This window comes from Sinocyclocheilus anshuiensis, unplaced genomic scaffold, assembly GCF_001515605.1.
Source record: "Sinocyclocheilus anshuiensis isolate Anshui unplaced genomic scaffold, SAMN03320099.WGS_v1.1 scaffold1696, whole genome shotgun sequence".
Taxonomy (NCBI): domain Eukaryota; kingdom Metazoa; phylum Chordata; class Actinopteri; order Cypriniformes; family Cyprinidae; genus Sinocyclocheilus; species Sinocyclocheilus anshuiensis.
In genome coordinates this window covers 685,577-704,208 of record NW_015555835.1, presented here as the reverse complement: position 1 = coordinate 704,208, position 18,632 = coordinate 685,577, and the positions used below count along the sequence as shown (strand labels likewise).

General features: G+C 39.4%; 1 protein-coding gene across 1 annotated transcript in view; it reads right to left on the bottom strand.

Annotated features, from left to right (window-relative positions):
• Positions 1-314: 314 nt before the first annotated feature.
• LOC107675433 (uncharacterized protein KIAA1107-like) overlaps positions 315-18,632 on the bottom strand; it is a 29,927-nt gene continuing 11,609 nt past the window's right edge. Inside the window, exons 7-19 of the mRNA XM_016469768.1 lie at positions 17,112-17,192; positions 16,903-16,999; positions 15,003-15,091; positions 12,473-12,575; positions 11,648-11,830; positions 11,395-11,568; positions 10,059-10,188; positions 8,982-9,043; positions 6,048-6,630; positions 5,121-5,202; positions 4,907-5,028; positions 2,934-4,805; positions 315-1,224 (exon numbers count right to left, since the gene is read on the bottom strand). Coding sequence (XP_016325254.1) covers positions 689-1,224; positions 2,934-4,805; positions 4,907-5,028; positions 5,121-5,202; positions 6,048-6,630; positions 8,982-9,043; positions 10,059-10,188; positions 11,395-11,568; positions 11,648-11,830; positions 12,473-12,575; positions 15,003-15,091; positions 16,903-16,999; positions 17,112-17,192 — 4,114 coding nt within the window. The 3' untranslated portion in view covers positions 315-688. The remainder of the gene's footprint in view (positions 1,225-2,933; positions 4,806-4,906; positions 5,029-5,120; positions 5,203-6,047; positions 6,631-8,981; positions 9,044-10,058; positions 10,189-11,394; positions 11,569-11,647; positions 11,831-12,472; positions 12,576-15,002; positions 15,092-16,902; positions 17,000-17,111; positions 17,193-18,632) is intronic.

Here is an 18,632-nt window from a genome sequence, read left to right as displayed (position 1 = left end):
TGTATGAACCCATAACACAACATGGCATTGTCCCTATATAACCAACAGGGGTAGGCAAGTTCGGTTCTAGAGAGCCGCAGTCCTGCAGAGTTCAGCTCCAACCCTGAAAACAAAACTCACCTGCCTGTAGCCTTAGTAATCCTGAAGACATTAATTAGCTTGTTCAGGTGTGTTTGATTAGGGTTGGAGCTGAACTCTGCAGGACTGCGGCTCTCTAGGACCGAACTTGCCTACCCCTGAACCAACCAAACACGTTTATGTGTGGTTATCACCTTTCAAGGAGAAAGACAGCACAAGACAGCAAAATTCCAACAACAGCTTTTATTGTCTTAAATACAACGATGAATGTAAACCAGAACCACTAACTCTCTACACTCTGTTCAAAACTTTTTAGAAGCGTCATCATTCAGAGACAAAAAGAGCAACAAGAAAATGCATTTTTGGTATTCTACAAAGATTCAAGCAACACCCGTCAAGTAAACAATATAACTTAGAAAATTGCCCACATGCAAAACAACTGCACAGAGGTCATTATTCCAGTACCTGTACAAAATGTCAAGTGCCTTCGGTTAACTTAAGCTGGAACTTATCTTTCTCCCCAAAATAAATAAGCACTGAAAGGAAGCAAGGATGCAGTAATCCAAAGAGTCCTATCAAAACATTGGCTGTATTCCAGTCCACAGAGCCATCAGTGATGTGTCTCCAGCTCCACGATGGTCCACTCGCCCTGTGGAGATGCAGCGTCCTCAGGAGAGAAGCTGGTCACAGTGATGCTGGTGGTGGAGTCCTCCAGTGGAGAAATAAGCTCAGCCCAGCGATTAAATGTGTCCTTTTCGTGATACAAGTAGTCCTGTTCATTCAAGCAGTCTCGAGACAAAGACAGCGTCTGCTTGATCAAGTACTGTGCAAGGTTTAAATCCTCTGGGACTGCACTTATGATGCCCAGATTGGATTCTTGGTCCGACAGTAGCTGTCGCAGCAGACTCCAGTCGTTCTCTGCAAACTTACTGTCTTCATTGTCCACTTCCTCTTTATTGTCCTCTGTCTCCACACCTTTACCCTCCTGATGTGCCTCCTCCTGTTGGGGATCATTGCTCCTGTCAGCATCCATGCTTTGTTCGAGGGCTTCTCCCAGGTCCATCTCGTAAATGGGGGACAGGGCTTTAGATGGCCGCCGGTCATGTGTGCAGGTTTGATCCAATGTGTCACAACCATCAAAGTCCCCTAAAAATAATTGACAATACTGCACAATGACCAAGTGTTTTATCCTTACGTGGGCTTTAAAAAAAACAAAAAAAAACTGGAATTTTCTTGAAGACATGCGTTGTTTTTAGCTCCACATGATGTACAAAACCACCCCTAGTGCAACTGTGTCCTCCATGATGCAGTTAAGACAAGCTTGAAATATTAATCCTTTTAAAGATTAAACAGATGAAAAAAAAAAAAAACTTTGTCTTAGGTAGTTATCACTTTTCACTGTCATTAATCAAGATTTGATTCAATGACACATGTATTACAATTAAGCAGATGTGCAAATCCAAAGTTTTCAATGGAGCAACTCTTGACCGTCCATGTTATCCATGGAGCAACTTCTGAATTTAGGAAAAGGATGGACAGCTGCCATAAAGGTGATGCACAGAGGAAAGCCTACACTGAATGTGTCTCTTTTGTTCACAAGTGCTATAACAGTAAAAGGCATGTTTTGCCAGCCACTGTATCTCCAGCATAACCTAAGTTTTGTTCACATACAAAAGATATGAATTCTCTAGCTTTTTAGTTTATGTTTCTTAAGTCTTAACTTAAAGATACACTGAAAATATAAGGGCCATACTGGCAAAAGAGTGCTTATTGCTTTACTTGGCAAATGCAAGAAATGCTTTTTATAAAGATAAAACTCCAAAAAAAAACATTAACAGTGATTGGTATCATGATACAAGTGTGAAAAAAGAGAGACATGAGGAGGACCTTGAGATAGTTTTTCTAGAAACACAACATACAGAAAAAATTACTAGTTCTACAGAAATCTACAACATAAAAATCTAGAGTTGAGAAAATGGTTATCTACTACAGAACTACAAATGGTGTGATATATTGTGAATGAGAAATAAAAGAAATATATAAAACACAAAAATGGATACAAACATAGATGGAGTTTAATAAATGAACAAAATCAATAACAAAACCCAGTATTAACATGCAAGATTTCCTGGTTTGGTGACTTAACAGACGGAGCCTTAAAAAATAAAGACAACAAAACACTCAACATTGATATTGAGTATAAAAAAATATATAGGTCTAACACATTCAAAACAACATGGTCTCTGCAGAAGGTGTGGTCCTTTATGTGTATTATATTAAAAGGAAGCTTAGCTCACTGTATATTTGTGCATATATATATATATATTATATATGTGTATCTTATGGAAAAGTCAACATATTGGCCTATGAGGAAGAAGCTTACTGTTCAGTATGGACAATGACAAACAAACAAAAACTACTGAGGACTTAAGTGCACTGGTACAACTGTGACTGCCCAGCCATGCCACATAACAGATGGTCTGACTCCGCATACTTCACCACACACAGATATATATTTTACTGTAAAAATTTTACTGTAAAGCATGTAAACTTGTTAGTTGAGTTATTTAGGGCATAGTGCCTCAGAGAAGGCATTTAGTTGTGTGTATAGCTTATTGAAATATTAGATTGCAGAGGATAGACATTTAAATAAGAGAATGAAAGGAAGGTGGAAAAGGAGGCAGTAGTGTGCTACTATCTAAATCAATGAGCTATCAAGATGTATCCCATTGAAGATGATTGGCCGTCAAAAGAATTGTCTGAATATTTATGCGGAATGGGTCAGGATGGGAGACTGTGAGTGGATGTTTCTGAGGCTGCAGTAGGGGGAGATGGGCTCTAACGTTATACATTACCTGCTGGAGAGTGTGCAGGTGAGCTCGCAGTCAGCTGAGGCTCAGGTAAGTCTAGCCACAAGTCAGCTTTTCTGCTGTCTATATGTTTGGACTGGAGATTGCCATACTGTTCCGCCAGCTGGAGGTCCAGGTGACTAGGGCACTCCTGAGCAGGAACATCACTTGCGTCTTTGTCTTGCACAGGGGCATCTGATTGATTACATGCACTATCCTCCTGTGGAGATCCCCGGATCTCTGTCAGCAATACTGTGGGTTTGGGCTCCTGTTCATTTTCCTGGTGGTTGGAGATATTGTTGCCCCTCACTGTGTTTGTGGATTGCTGGGAGCAGTAGTCTGTTTTAGAATCGTGAGGTTCACTGTCAAAGACATCGCCATGTGTAAAGGAATCACTTGACTGGTGTGTCGGAGTCGGGGTGCCTCCTTCTTTACATCCAAGTTCCTCACACTCATCCACCGAGAGTAAAACAGAGCGACGGAAGTTAGAAGCTGAATGGTACTCTGGTTGCTCATTCTCTTGCTCTGCAGGATCTTCAAATGCAAGGTTGACAATACCTTGAAACTGTGGCGGTGGTTCGGCAATTGGGGGAGCCATTCTCCTCGGTAACACCTCAACTTCCGATCTTTCATCTTCAGTCTCCTCCTCTTCTTCCTCTTCTTCTTCAGAGGTGAAAAGCTGGTGGTCCTGTACACCCTTCAAGTTTTTTAATGTAGTATCCATTTCACAAGGTTCCTCCTCCATTGGCACCTCATCCTTTCTAATCCAGGATCGTGGTCTTTGACGCCCTACCTCTTCTTCGCTTGTAGTCTCTGCCTCTCGTCCTCTGAGCCGTACCTCCACACGTAGTCCAGCCCCGCTCTCGTACATCTTGAGCTCCTCAGGTGTGCTGGTGTCACTGCTGCTGCGACCCAGGAAGTCAGGGCAACGCATGGTCCCACACTTTGAAACCCCACGCTCATGGGAACAACAGTCGTCATCCTGCGAGCCGCCAGCATCATAATCCTCCGACCGTGGCTTTATGTCATCAGAAGAAGTAGTGGCACTGCCAGTCTCTGACTCTGGGCTAACCTGGGGATGAAGCCCATTCCATGAGTCCTCTAGGGGTGTCTCAATGCTCCCTGGACTGCAAGGTGTATCAGGAGGGAGGTCTGAGTCCTTTGAGGACTTCATGGAATTGAGGCCTTGGTCTGGTCCCGTGACATGGGGTGGAATGGCATTGCCTGTGGTCAATTTAATTCCGTTCACCTCACTCTGTCCAGAAGTATATGTATGTATGTCCGGAGTTACTGATTGAGTCTTCATCTCCTTGCTACTTAATTTACTCACTAGATCACTGCTTTTCTCCATATCTTGAACCTTAGTGGAAGTTCCTGATATAACCTTGGGGACTGCTTCTGGCTGGTCTAGTACAGCTGGGCTGACTAGTGAATGCTGTTCAAGGGAAGGAACAACTTTGGAACTCTCCAGAGAATATGTAAACAGTTCCTTGCTTCTTGTCTTACCTTCAGCAGAAGCTGGATTCAACTGCTGAGTGACCTTTTTTAAGTCTGAATGTTTAGGGCTGGATACTGAATCTTTCACGGCAATGCCTTGCTTTTTAGAGCCAGCAGGAGTTGGGTTTTTGACTGCCCCTGAGGATTTTAGAGATGATTTTGTTGGAAGTGTTTCTGGAGCCTTCTGTTTAGGTCCTGTTTTGTTTGGGGCAGCAGGTGACTGCCTGGAGGAAGACGTGGAAGCTTTGACACTGGGCTTTGAGTCAGGGATGGCTTTTGTGGTCTTCTTTGTAGTTGCAGGTTTAGATATATCTTTCTCTACCTCTTTTCTTGGGGAGGCAGGCTTTCTAGAGCTAAGGGCTGAACCAGGTCTGGATGAAGCTGTTTAAAAGAGGAAACAGACAAGACTTGAACTTGTTACTGCTAATAAATGATTATTAGTTCCTAATTATTATTAGATCTGAAGTCTGAGTATTACTTGCCATGGTTCTCTGAAAGGCCTGACACAGTGCTTTTGCTCTTTGGATCTGAGCGGGATGTAGGAATTCCAGGTATTGCACGGCTGGTTGTGATAGGTTTAGTCTTGCTTGACTTATTAGTGGGGCTGTAGCAACACAATGAAGAACCAAAGATTATCAGATGGAAGAAAGTGGAGATAGAAAAAATAGTGGTACATGTGTGAGGATCACAGCTCACCTGCTAGTCTTGTCAGTTTTTTGAGCAGGTTTGGTCAGAGGAGATCTTGTTGTTGCCTTGGCTTGAAGTTTTGACCTGAGACCTATAATTTAAAAGGATTATTGAGTTTTTACAACAACACAACATTTTTATAAATGACATTGCATGTTGACAATACAGAATATAGTTATTTATAAACAATCTCAAGCTAATCATTTAAAATATTTTTTGTTTAATGTATAGCCCAAGAATCTAATTAAACAGAGCATTATCCATTAAAATCCTCATCTCAACAAAAGAATTTAAAAAATAAACAAGAATTGTAATATTTGTTGTACCTTATTGTAAACTTGTATATGTCCTGCAGAACCTCTGTGCTATCTAAACCTACATTCCTTAAGAACTGTGAGCAAGGTAACAGGCATGTACAAATTTAGTAGTGCTAAGCAGCTTAATGACGCGCTAATTTTGGCATACCCTGCTAAAACCTACTCTGCTGAGCAAAGACTCTCTGAGTCACACCAGCTAATGAGCAGGGAAAAGAGGAGATATATCTAAATTTTTACCTGGATTTCAAGATTCAGAAATTTCTCACCCTCTCAAGTGCAGTACATTCCTTCTCTCCCTATCCTTTCTTTCCTATTCTAATTTTCTAACTTTTATTGAAACTCAGAAGCACAGATCATATTATTAATTAACTTTTACTTACAGGGACAGAAGAGTAAACCTGAGGGGTTATCTCTAATATAAGGAGCTAATCTGAGAAACTGAGAATAGCTTCTTGACTTAAAAGCTGTTTCAGGTCTGATTTTCTGCTCAAACAGTTTTACTGGCTCTGGCTTTTCACAGTAAAACAAGGAAGTAGATGTAGTAGAGTAGTAAACTTGAGATGTAGTAGAGTTTAATTAAGTGTGGTGTGAAGGTAATTATGAATCAAGGTAAATTTACCTGTCGGTGTACTGTGGCCATTCTTTTGTGGACTCCCAGCACTGTTGTCTGGTGAGGTGCTGCCAGAGTTAGATGGGGTATTCGGAGCATTGCTGGCCGATTCCTGAGGCAGATCCTTCCCTGACATTGGGTCCTTCTGCACTTTTCCTCCTTTAGTCTGGCCTGCCGAGAGATCAGACCCAGCAGAGGAAGACTTGGGCCTTGCTCCTGGGTTTGGCTTCCTGTCCAGCACCATCTTCCTTGTGGGTGAACCACGGGCACCTGAAGCGGTGGAATTCTCCCGTGGAGCACCACCACCAGTGCCATTCAACACTGGTTTAACAGTAGACGTAGTCTTGGTTTTAGCTGGCGTTTGTGTTGGCTTAACCTTATCATTTTTACTTCTGAGTGAGGCGTTGTTACTAGCTTTTGTTTTCCCAGGAGCCGTGTGAGTTGTTGGCCCCAGAGCATCAGACTTCATGGTGCCTGATGCTGCAGCTACAGATCTTGCAGGGGAAGCACGTGGACCCTGTGATACCTTAATAGGAGGATGAGTAGGGCTATCGCATGGAGATGAAGTGCCCGAGAGGCATTTTGTAGGTTTCTGTTGCAGAAGGGAGAGAGACAGAGAGAGAACGAAAGACTGTGATGGCTTTGCTCATTGTTAATCAGATCAGCAACCCATTTGATACCGTAATCTCAGACATATAAGACCATAAAGCACAAAACCATGATCTTTGGATTAAAGGCAAAAAAGCACATTCTTCAAAAAAAAAAACACCGAAGGACAGCTGTTTCCTTAGCCCAAGGTCTCTGTATCCATTTCACTTTGGTCATATTATTTTTTAAGGCTTAATAATGAGATTTTTTTTTTCAACTGGCCTTGCCAAGCCAGTAGTTCCTATCTACACTGAACAAAATTATAAACGCAACACTTTTGTTTTTGCCCCCATTTTTCATGTTTCAGTTCTGATTTTGTAAGGTTTTCTTTTACTGAAAGACAAGCTGATTGAACTGAAATTTAAAATGCGGTTTAAAGTTAAAAAAAAACATTATTTTCCACATACTGTACATTATTGTTGCCCCTCTAAGCGAGGTGTGCTCTGATTGGCCGAATACCTCAAGCGTGTTATGGAAATGTTACGCCCCTTACCAAACTGTGTGCCCTGTCCGGCCGGAGCGACGATTCAAAAACAAGAAAAACCCATTACACGGTGAAAGCCGATCCGGCGATCCACAGCGCGAAGTTGATGTATTTCCTCAGCGACCAGCACAAAGGAAAAATTGAAATCGCATCATATGACCCCTTTAAGGTTGATTCAGGGAATGTACTGCAGAATTACTGATCCTGAAAACATAGTTGGATTCCCTGTGAAAAATATTTTCTTAAAGAGAAGGTCAATATTTGTTTACTTGTTTTTTTGTCTTTATAAGAGTCCCCTTCTTTAAGGATGACAGAATCATATAAGCTGAATCTTGAAGCTGCTTTTGTCAGGGCTCAGCAATAAGGATGGCCTGGTAGCCCATAAAAAGTTGAAAATGTGAATGTTTCTCTTTCTGACACATAAATATGCAAGTGTTTTTGTGCTAAAATATACACTGAACAAAATTATAAACGCAACACTTTTGTTTTTGCCCCCATTTTTCATGAACTCAAAGATCTAACTTTTTCTATGTACACAAAAGGCCTATTTCTCTCAAATATTGTTCACAAATCTGTCTAAATCTGTGTTAGTGAGCACTTCTCCTTTGCCGAGGTAATCCATCCACCTCACAGGTGTGGCATATCAAGATGCTGATTAGACAGCATGATTATTGCACAGGTGTGCCTTAGGCTGGCCACAATAAAAGGCCACTGTAAAATGTGCAGTTTTATCACACAGCACAATGCCACAGATGTCGCAAGTTTTGAGGGAGCGTGCAATTGGCATGCTGACTGCAGGAATGTCCACCAGAGCTGTTTCCCGTGAATTGAATGTTCATTTCTCTACCATAAGCCGTCTCCAAACGACAGCGTGTTCCAGTTCCTGCCAATATCCAGCAACTTCGCACAGCCATTGAAGAGGAGTGGACCAACATTCCACAGGCCACAATCAACAAGCTGATCAACTCTATGCGAAGATTATAATCCGTAATTATGTCCCCACTGGATGCAACAAATGCCTCGTTTGTAATGGGTTTTCCTTGTTTTTGAATCGTCGCTCTGGCCGGACAGGGCATCACAGTTTGGTAAGGGGCGTAACATTTCCATAACACACTTGAGGTATTCGGCCAATCACAACGCACTGGATAGCTGGCCAATCAGAGCACACCTCGCTTTTCAGACCAATGAGCTTTGTAAAAATCGACGCGTTTCAGAAAGGAGGGGCATAGAGGAGCAACAATAATGTACAGTATGTGGAAAATAATGTGTTTTTTGAACTTTAAACCGCATAAACACATTTCATTACACCAAATACACCAAATAATGTTCTTTTTAGCAACATCATATGACCCCTTTAACGTTGTTGTGATGAGACAGCTCTCATCTAACAGCCTTTAAATTTCAGTTCAATCAGCTTGTCTTTCAGTAAAAGAAGACCTTACAAAATCAGAACTCACAGCAGAGCCTATGCCAGTCACTTTATTTCTAGCGGTGAACCGATATTGGGTATTTTAATGGCTGATGCTGATATAGATATCTAGAAAGCAGAATGGCTGAAATAATGCAGATAGATACATTTTACAATTTAATGAAAGCAAATAGGACTGTTAAATTTACTTTAAAAGAACATAGTTTTCATAATATTTACTCAAAAAAAATAAAAAAGATTACTTCTGTTTATTGGTTGATGCAGACAACCTCAAAATGACTAAATATTGGCTTATTAATCAACCTGGGCCAAACTATCAGTATACGTATCTGTATATCGTGTTTTCAGTTTTACCAAAATAAGCAACAGAATAAAATATTACCTGAGAGCTGGTGAGCACAGGTTTTTTTCCAAGTCGTCTACAGTCTCCTTTATCAAGAGCAGCTGAGAGGGTTGGTGGAGGGAGGAAGAAAGTAAAGGCTAATTTTAGATTACAGACAGCTTAAGTTTAATTAAAACATCCACTCCTGCATAATCAACATTTGCCAAACATTTCCTCAATCACACACGTAAATACTTGCAGACTTGCCATCAGTCACAACCCCAATCAGTAAAAGTGGCAGTGCAGTTCTGCAGAGAACCACTGATTTCCTACTCCTTCAGCACAGATCTAGCCTTTGATCATCTCACAGCTTATCCAGAGCATTCTTTAAATCATCAGAAAAAACAAAAGATCTAGACTGCACTGCTCTCATCCCCAAAAACTAATTCATAGATCAAATAGCATCGGTGAAAGAATGCAGCTTGAGTGTTTGTGTTTGCTGTTGCAAGGTGTATGCTTTGCATACGAGGCACTGCATTTGCATGCCTTAATATATGTGAGGGAAAGCAGAATGCAAGCACGACCATGACACCCAAAGCAATGCATAATTTATACTCTAACATATACTGTATATTTCCACCTGCAGAATACAACAACACAAAACACACTGTATCTAATTGTGGAGCCCATTCCCCAACCCTCTCTGGAAATGCTTAATGTTTTGATGCAACTGTATTCTAGCTCTCAATGTTCAAAGCATCACAGGGTCATATTAAAGAGATCCGTTCTGATGGCTGTGCTGATGGACTGACAGGAGTTGGGAGGTTATCTAGTGGGGTTTCTCTCACTAGCACCGGCTACCCACTATCCATGCAAAGGAGGGCTCTTCATCACTGCACTGGACCACTAAAAAAAAAAAAAAAAAACACTCCCCTCCTCCTCCACGCATGAACACAAGCACATTCTGACTGCTGCATGGTTTTGAACACTGAGCTTCCATTGAATGCTGTTCATTTTCGCTCTCATTTTCCTTTTTTTTTTATTCTTTACCATCTTCCCACATTATTTACATTTAATTTCCATTCCCCTTTCTTTTTCTATTGCTAAATTCTTACCTTTTCTCCTTCCTCTCCTTACCTGCTAGAAATTTTTCTCGATATCTGGGTTGTAGTGCGTCCCATCCTTGTGTGTGCCGCACTGCAAAGAAGGACTGAAGCAGGAAGGTCCAGAGCTTTGTGCGCAGTGAGCACAGCTCACGCCTGAATGGCTACCGGAGGGACAGAACGAGTGAGAGAGGGTAAGCAAGTCAGTCAGAGAAAAAGAGAGAGAGAAGGAGGGAGGGTGGATACAACAGCAGGAGAACAGGAGCGAATCAGCAGCTGCTTCAAAGGCTGGTTGTCTTGGCAACCGATCGCCGTTGCCTCCCTCTACCCTTAACAGGATCCTCTCCAGCTAAATGGATAATGTCACTAGCAGTCTGTGTTCCCGCCTTCTGCACCGAATGTTCATTAAAAATAGACCTCTGTATTCTGCCTCAGACTTTCCATCCGCAGTTCATTTCTCCCCCTGTCCCTCCCTGCTTTCCTCTATAATGGACATAGAGCCAGATTAGACATGGCCACACCCACGACTCTTGGTCTTTTTCAGACTAATCCATTCTGCCATTTCCCCTGGGATGTGAATTAACTCACAAAGAGACAGGAAGTGACAGAGATGGGCAGAGAGAAACAGAAAATGACAGAGTGACACCATAACCACGAGAGGTGGAGTTCTTAACCATGACCTTTTCTATTTGTAGTGTCACTTACTGTTTACTGTTTAGTTACTGTAATCCAGCCTGGCCACGTACATTATAGGTGAGTTTAAATCCCAGGATCAAATGAAGCGCCTTGTACACGTGCCATTAAATACAGAGAATGTGCTCAGGTATGCACTACTTGATGAAGCACAGAAAATATATTAATTCTAACAAACAACAAACTGGAAGTCATTCACTTCCAATGGAGAGTAGTATGGGAGCTGTGTGAAGTTTTGACCATATGCATATTCAGAATTTTCAGATCAGAGGTTTGTGTGTGTTAAAATATTTGAACTTTTGCAGCTAGACCACATGTGACCGTCCGACTAGTTGGGATGTATTCAAATCAAAACTATGAGAGCAAGGTGAAAACAACCAATATTTTTGCACTAAAACATTATTCTTTTAAACACTATTTCTGTACAATGGATAATTATGTAAAACGAATTATTTCTGTGAAATAAATAATTATATTCAAAATAATTATTTTATAATTATTACATAATTATTTACGAAAACCTACTATGCTTTTCTTTCAAACGTATTAGCTGTCCGTTGTTTTGTGTGGATATAGAACGCCGTCTTGTTTGGATCAATAAAAATAAATGATTCATTTACTAAATGATCTGGGTTGTAATTAAATGCTGGCTTGTAGTGTTCTGTTTCTTAGTTTACCTCCACTTCCTCCTGATTGGCTTGATCTTCTGTGATTATGTCTACCTCAGTCGGGTCACCACTCAGTCGGTTCACAGCAGTAAAGAGGTCACAGCAGTTCTCAACAGTAACGCCCTCCCGCACGGCTATACACACCTTCCTCAGTAGAGTGGGGTCACGTGTGAACTCCTCTCTCTGAAACGGTACACGTCTGACTGTCATAGCTGATAAGACATCTTATATCTTATGCCTAAACATCGTCGACTGGTCGTACCCTTCGGAGATCGTGGAAGGCAGCGGTGTGTGTGACCTGGGGCAGGTGTGTGACAATCATCCGCAGACACTCTTCTTGCAGTTCACTAGCCAGACTCAGCACCTGCTTGGCCCATTTCACCTCCGGCAGGCTGCCAATCAGCTGCTCGCAGCCACACAGCACAGATACTACACTCTGCACCGTCTGAAACACATCACAATGTTACACACATACTCTGCACCATCTGGAAAAACATCATCATAAACACTATCTCATTCATAGAATCCATTTTCCCTGCTTCCTCTGACACATGCTGGTTGCACTGTTAGTGACTGCAAATTTCCTAGTGCAATCCAATTTGTTTCAGCAGTGGTTTACATCACGGCTGGAAATCAGGAGGGGGAAACCCCAGTGTTATACAACTACACTTGGCGGACTGCAGCTGCCGAAATTCTGGGTCTGTGTCTGTGTGTGTGCGTGAGAGAAATTTAGGGGACTGCCAGACTATGGGTTAAGTGAATGAGCTGTTTGTGGGCTTAACGCGCGCACACACACACAAAGCCACTCAATCAAGTCCTCTAATTGTTCTTTAGTCAATAGCCATCCTCAAAACAGAGGCCACAGCTCATCTCAACAATGTCTTATTGTACTATAGGATGCAGACAGAAGCAGAAGGACGGTAAGGAATGAAGGGAAATATAGGTTGTTGTCTATGCTGTTTCCCACTAAAACATTGCTTGTAAGCATACTGAATAATTCAGTATCATTAGATCTGTATAAAAACTAAGTCAAAGGAAAGTCCCCACCATAATAGAAAACAAATATATGTCTTTGAGTATTACAAACCATGTTTTTGGTGACAGTATTAAGGCAATCTCTCTGTAGTTCTGGAGGGAGGAGGGCAAAATTCCTTTCAGACCAGCACTTCACAAAGTGCTCAGCTACCCATCTGTGGATTGAAACACACATCAATGAGCGTAAGATTTATTTTTTATTGCTTTCATTTTCAAGTACAAATAAGTAAAATTCAAAACTTACTTCCTGCACAATTCCTGCTAACCTACAAAAGTAATTTTGACCACTGTAGCTTAAAAAAAAAACATAGTTCCTTCAAATTCCTTTATAATTTACCTAATTATGTGTCATTCCAACCCTGTAGTTTTGTATGTGTGTGTGTAGGTAACACAAAGGGAGACGTTTTGAAGAATGTCCAGTCTACTCCATACAACCAGTATGGCACAGTAATAATTTATTCTGTCAGACTTCAAAAAGCACAAAATTGTACCATAAAAGTGTTAAGGTTATTAGTAAAACTTCAGTTTCAGCATGTTCCTCACACAAAAGCTATCATACATCCTTAGAAAACTTGGAATATAGTGCACTAGTCATATGGAGTACTTTTGTAGCACTTTTATTGTTTTATTGTCTTTTTTTTTTTGGATCTTGTCAGCATAAATCTATCAATATAAAAAAAATCTGAAAATATTCATGCCAAACATCTGTGTTCAAACAAGAGAAGAAAAAACATTTCAAACAAATGGCAAAACAACCAAAATCTTAAATCCTGATATGAATCATTTTAAATCATGACTGTGATAAACAATACCTAATAATTATTCGGTTTGTCATGTGTCACAATCCTCAAGATTACCGTAAAACAAATAACTAAACAGAAATTATTATACGTATATATCCAACTTTACACATACACGTGCAGTATACTTATAAAGCATTATATACTGATAGCAAATCTCAACTGGTTGATAATTTATGTCAGTGCCAAATTTTAACTACTCTAACCTTCTAAATGTGAACTATATGAGGCATTTAGGTATTAAAAACATTAACATTATGAGTTTCTGTAAAGCTGCTTTGAAACTATGTGTATTGTGAAAAGCTCTATACAAATAACATTTTATTTCTGGAAGAGTTATCCCAATGATCTAGGTTATTAGCACTAGGGCAGCAGGTTCAGCTGGCACTGAACTGAAAGCAGCAGTGCTGCGCTGATCTTATACCATCAGATCACTGATGCTGTACTGAGAGCTTCTCATCATGATGCATGACTCTTCACCCTCCTACCCGCTGCGGAGGCAGCACCAAAACATCACAGAAACAACACACATGCACACAGTCTCTCTCTTTCTATCTCTGAGGCACTGGAAAAATCCCGACCTACATTCACATGCTTCTGAGCTGCTTTACCGCAGTGCGCTGAGTTTAGAGCAAAGGGAAGTAAATGACAGAGTTGACTAATTAAGTAATGGAGATGGTACTAAATTATTAAAGGCCAAATATTTATTTTTTTCTGCTGTCCATGTTGTCAGTCAAAGAATCTTGGGACACATACTTATTAATATTTCAATCTATTTGTAATCAAAATTAGAGTAAAATCAAAGAGGAACGACTTTATTGAGAAATTTTTTCATTTGCATTGCCACCACAGTCTAAAGATGAAATAATTTTTTATTCAAATCAGTCTTTTTGTACTGCCTAGAGGTCCTTTTTTTACATACTTTTCTAAAGAAACACACACACAAGAAAAAAAAATAAAATAAATAAAAATAAAAACTGATTAAGAACCCAGACTTGGCAAAGATGTAAGATCAAGTCCATAAGGTGCTGGAGAAAGATTTTGTAAAAATGTAATTTTTGCTGGTTTGCATATGTTTTGAGGCATTGAGAAACAGAATTGGTTTTGTGCGAGCGAGTAAACAGAACTATATAAATCTACTTCTGTCTGGAGTCTTACACATATATTTGACTACAAATGTAATTCAAATGAATACGTAAAAAGAACTGTATCTGTATAAAAATAACTGTAACAACAAAAAATTCTGTACATTTTGATTGATTTTTAATTGATTAATTATTAACTGTTAAAAGGTATTTTATGCAAAGGTGCAAATGTTAAAGATGTAATGACAAACGCTAATGTAGCAAACTGATGTAAGTGTAAGCACATTTATAACAACAGAGACAAAAAAAAAAAAATTTGATAAAGATTTGCCTACTCTTTTATAGGCAAAAGCCAGTCTCCATCTTTTTTTTTGTTTTTTTTTTGGCTTAACAATTGTGCCCAACATTAACATTCGATGTGAAAATGGGTTTGATTTAAATGTTTAATAAATATCTGCAAAACTGACTGCATCCACATTTGGACAGAAGCATAACCTCAGAAATAGAAAGCATTTTGAAATGTGTATTATTTATTGATTTATTTAGTCATTTATTATTTAGTAATTCATTTGCACTGTACAGTATACACATACAGTATGACTCTTAATGGAGTAGTACAATCAGAAAAGAAGGGAGAGTTTTTTAAAACCCATTATTTAAAGCAGTAGCATCCACAGAAGTGCAAAAACTGTCTCACCTCACACAGGAGCAGTAGAGATCGTGCAGGCCTATAGAGTGGGTAATGGCGAGGCACTCCAGTATAGATCTCTGAACCCCATCAACAGGCTACAGAAAATGAGAAGAAGGACTGACTCTTGATATTCACACCTCATCTTAGAAACTTTAGTGTCATAAGCTGATATACAGTGTAGAGTTCAGCTGTCTGAGCTTGTGTTTAATTCCATTTTATACAACTTAAATCAATCACAGTTAATCTGAAGAAATTCCTGAAAGCTACAAATTGCAAATTTTGGCATATTTGGATTTTTTTTTTTTTAATTGCTATCACAAAGCACCTGATTACCAGTAAATGATGGAGAAATACCTCTTTACATGTTATTACAAATCATATAAGGGGAAAATTAAAGCCATTCTATTCTTTGTATGGAACAATTTTATGGTCAATGAAGTTTAACAAGTGAAATCACCCACCATCACTGTCAATCACAGAAATATCAATGTGAACACTACAGAAAAAACTATATCTTGACACACGTATCAGGCAAAAAGGAGATATTTGCAAAATGGAATCAAAAGCATTATGTCTGCTCCACTGAATTATTGACATAATTATAGAATTAGGTGTTAACTGTTTAAAGATATGAGACTTGCATACGCACTTTGTCCTTTTAAAGTGTGAACAATATTGTTTTATTTAATTTTACTATATATTATATTGTGTTTGCATGTGTTTTGATGGAGCTTGTAAAAACAATATTTGTGCAAGTGAGATGAGAAAAGACCTCTGCTGCATGAATTGATTCTATGCGAGTTAATAGGAAATTGGCAAAGTGTATTGTTTAAATAAATAAATAAAAAATGCATTATTTGCTATAAAATGAAGTGAATAATTGAATAAATATTGTTTTCAATTAAATGCTGTTTAAAGAATCCCAACAAAAATAGTTTTACAGTTTCCACAAAAATATTAAGCAGCACAACACTGATAACGATAGGAATCAGCACTTACGAATGATTTCTGAAGAATCATGTGACGCTGAAGACTGGTGTAATGGCTGCTGAAAATTCAGCTTTACCATCACACATAAAGATATTTTACAATCAAATATTTTTACTGTATTTTTTACAAAATAACTGCAGCTTTGGTAAAAAATAAGAGATTTGTTTAAAAAACATAAAAAAAAACTTAGCAACCCCAAATCTTTGAATAGTAAATTAAAAGTATTATGCATTTCTGTAGGGGAAAGACTAAATTCTCTGTATACCTTTAATCAAGTCTTTCCTTAAACAGTCAAATTATTTTCAAAGAGGAGAGGGAGTAAACACATTCATCTTTCATCTCTGTGTAGGATGAAATTACTAATTGAAAGGACACAAACTAGCCTGGTCTTAAAGCTGGTCTTGAAAAGTGGGAGTGAGAATGAGAGACTCTGAAGCACAAACAAAACAGCTTTTCACGAATTGTGAGAGGGCTGTCAAACACTATGCTTCCTGACTTATGCTGCCTCCCACTACTGCTTTTGTATCAGAGAGCTCATGACAATCTGCACTTGCTGTGTAAACATGGCGTGAGTCTGCTGCAGTGCTTCTATTCTAAGAGAAGTAGAAAAAATGGTAGAGAGAGATGTTACACCCATATCTGAGGAACTTAAATGGGAGGAATCCTTGTCTGGAGCCACACCAGAGGGATAGGGCCATGTGTTTTTGGCTGACAAATTAAATGCTCTACAAAAGCTGAATCAATGCCCAGACTTTACTCGCTCACAAATACAAATCACATAATGTGTCCCTAAAGGCTTATAAATGACACTATGATGGTGCTACCTGACAACAGACTCGCTGCTTAACAGGGCTATTTACGCTCCTCACCTCTAATAGACTGAATGTGTGTGCCGTGACCCCATCCTCTCGCTTACCTTGGGGAAAAAGCGGCAATAGTCCCGAGTCAGGACCATCTCGGCCATGTCTTTCAGCCCCTCCAGGCCCAGCATGTCTGCTGCTAACACAACCTGACTGAAATCAAAGGCAAACACACACATCTTGACATTTCATGCGAAGTCTCGCCATTGCATTTTTGCATTTATAACACTGGAAAAGAGGAAATGTCACTACAGAGAGTCTTTACCTGACATTTGTTCCTGGTGGGAAGTCTAGAATGGCACCATACATGAAATGAAGCAGAATCTCCATTTCATCTGGACCCAGACTGATTGAAAAAAAAACAACAACAAAAAATTCAGATTATATGACATTTTACAAACTCAAGACTGGGCTAACATTTTATGATGAGACTTTATTTGTTAACATTACTTAATGCATTTCCTAATATATTTTTATAACATTAATCTATCTTTGTTAATGTTACGTAGTAAAAAACTATGATTACTGAGGTAGTAAGATTACTAAGTTTAATAAATGCTGTACAAGTATTCACGTTAATTATGTAGTTTGTTGTTAACTAACATTAAAAAATTAGACCTTTTTATAAGTGTTAGCAAGATCCGTTTTTTCCCTGTTAAAGAAAGACCCCATTAAATTATTTGCAAAACACAATTTTTACTTCTGTGCTGATGTATTTCCTATTGAAAAAGAAAGTTGAGGTGGACATATTTAGTTTATGTCACAGCGTGGCAAAATCAAGATTCAACCATTGAGGATTTCTGGCCACCACCTACATCTTTACCTACTCTTGCAGACCAGCCAGAATCAGAGATCAAACTATCAGAAGAAGCTCCAAAGATGAAGATCTTCTGATGAAGAGGATTATAGTGTACTATCAATATTAATAAAAATAAAAAGACATTTTTCAGTAAATTATCACAGAGCTACAAAATAGTATTATGCTATCCTGCTCTTTGACCATTTACAGTAAAAGCTAAATGTGGTTTTAGAATAAAATCAGCTGTGATCTCATACATGGACTAAAATTCACAAAAGTCTCATATTGACACACATCATGGGTTGAACCGCCTGGCATGAAACACTACACAAAGTATCCTGGTTTTCCCAGATACAGTTATGAGTTATGAATAATTGATAGCTGGTAGGCTGGAAGATCCTCATCAGGTAGAACGCCTGACTGAGAACTCACGCTGAACTCTGGGACATATGTGATCACACACATGACCTCTTAACTTAAAGGAGACATATTATGCCCCTTTTTACAATATGTAATATAAGTCTCTGGTGTCCCCAGAATGTGTCTGTGAAGTTTCAGCTCAAAATACTCCACAGATGATTTATTATATATAGAAGCAGAAACGCGCTGTTTTTCGGGCCTGTCTCTTTAAAAGCAAATGAGCTGCTGCTCCCCAACCCCTTTTCCAGAATAGAGCTGCGCCATTACAGCTCGTGCCTGCTAAAAAACATCTGTTTTGGTTCTGACTGTGCAGCCAAAGACAGAACAGTTAGCATGTTTTGCTCAAACTTTCTCCATGGCATTAGAACTAGTACACCGCTGTCACTTGCGAAAACACAATAACGGCGCTGTGGGTGGAAACTTACAGATTAAGGGGCGGTAATATTATAATGAGATCCCTTTGCCACACCACCAAGGGAGCGAAATCAGACGCTCTCGTTTTTTCAGATGCTTGCAGAAAAAGGCTTACCAAAACAAAGTTACTGGGTTAATCTTTTTCACGTTTCC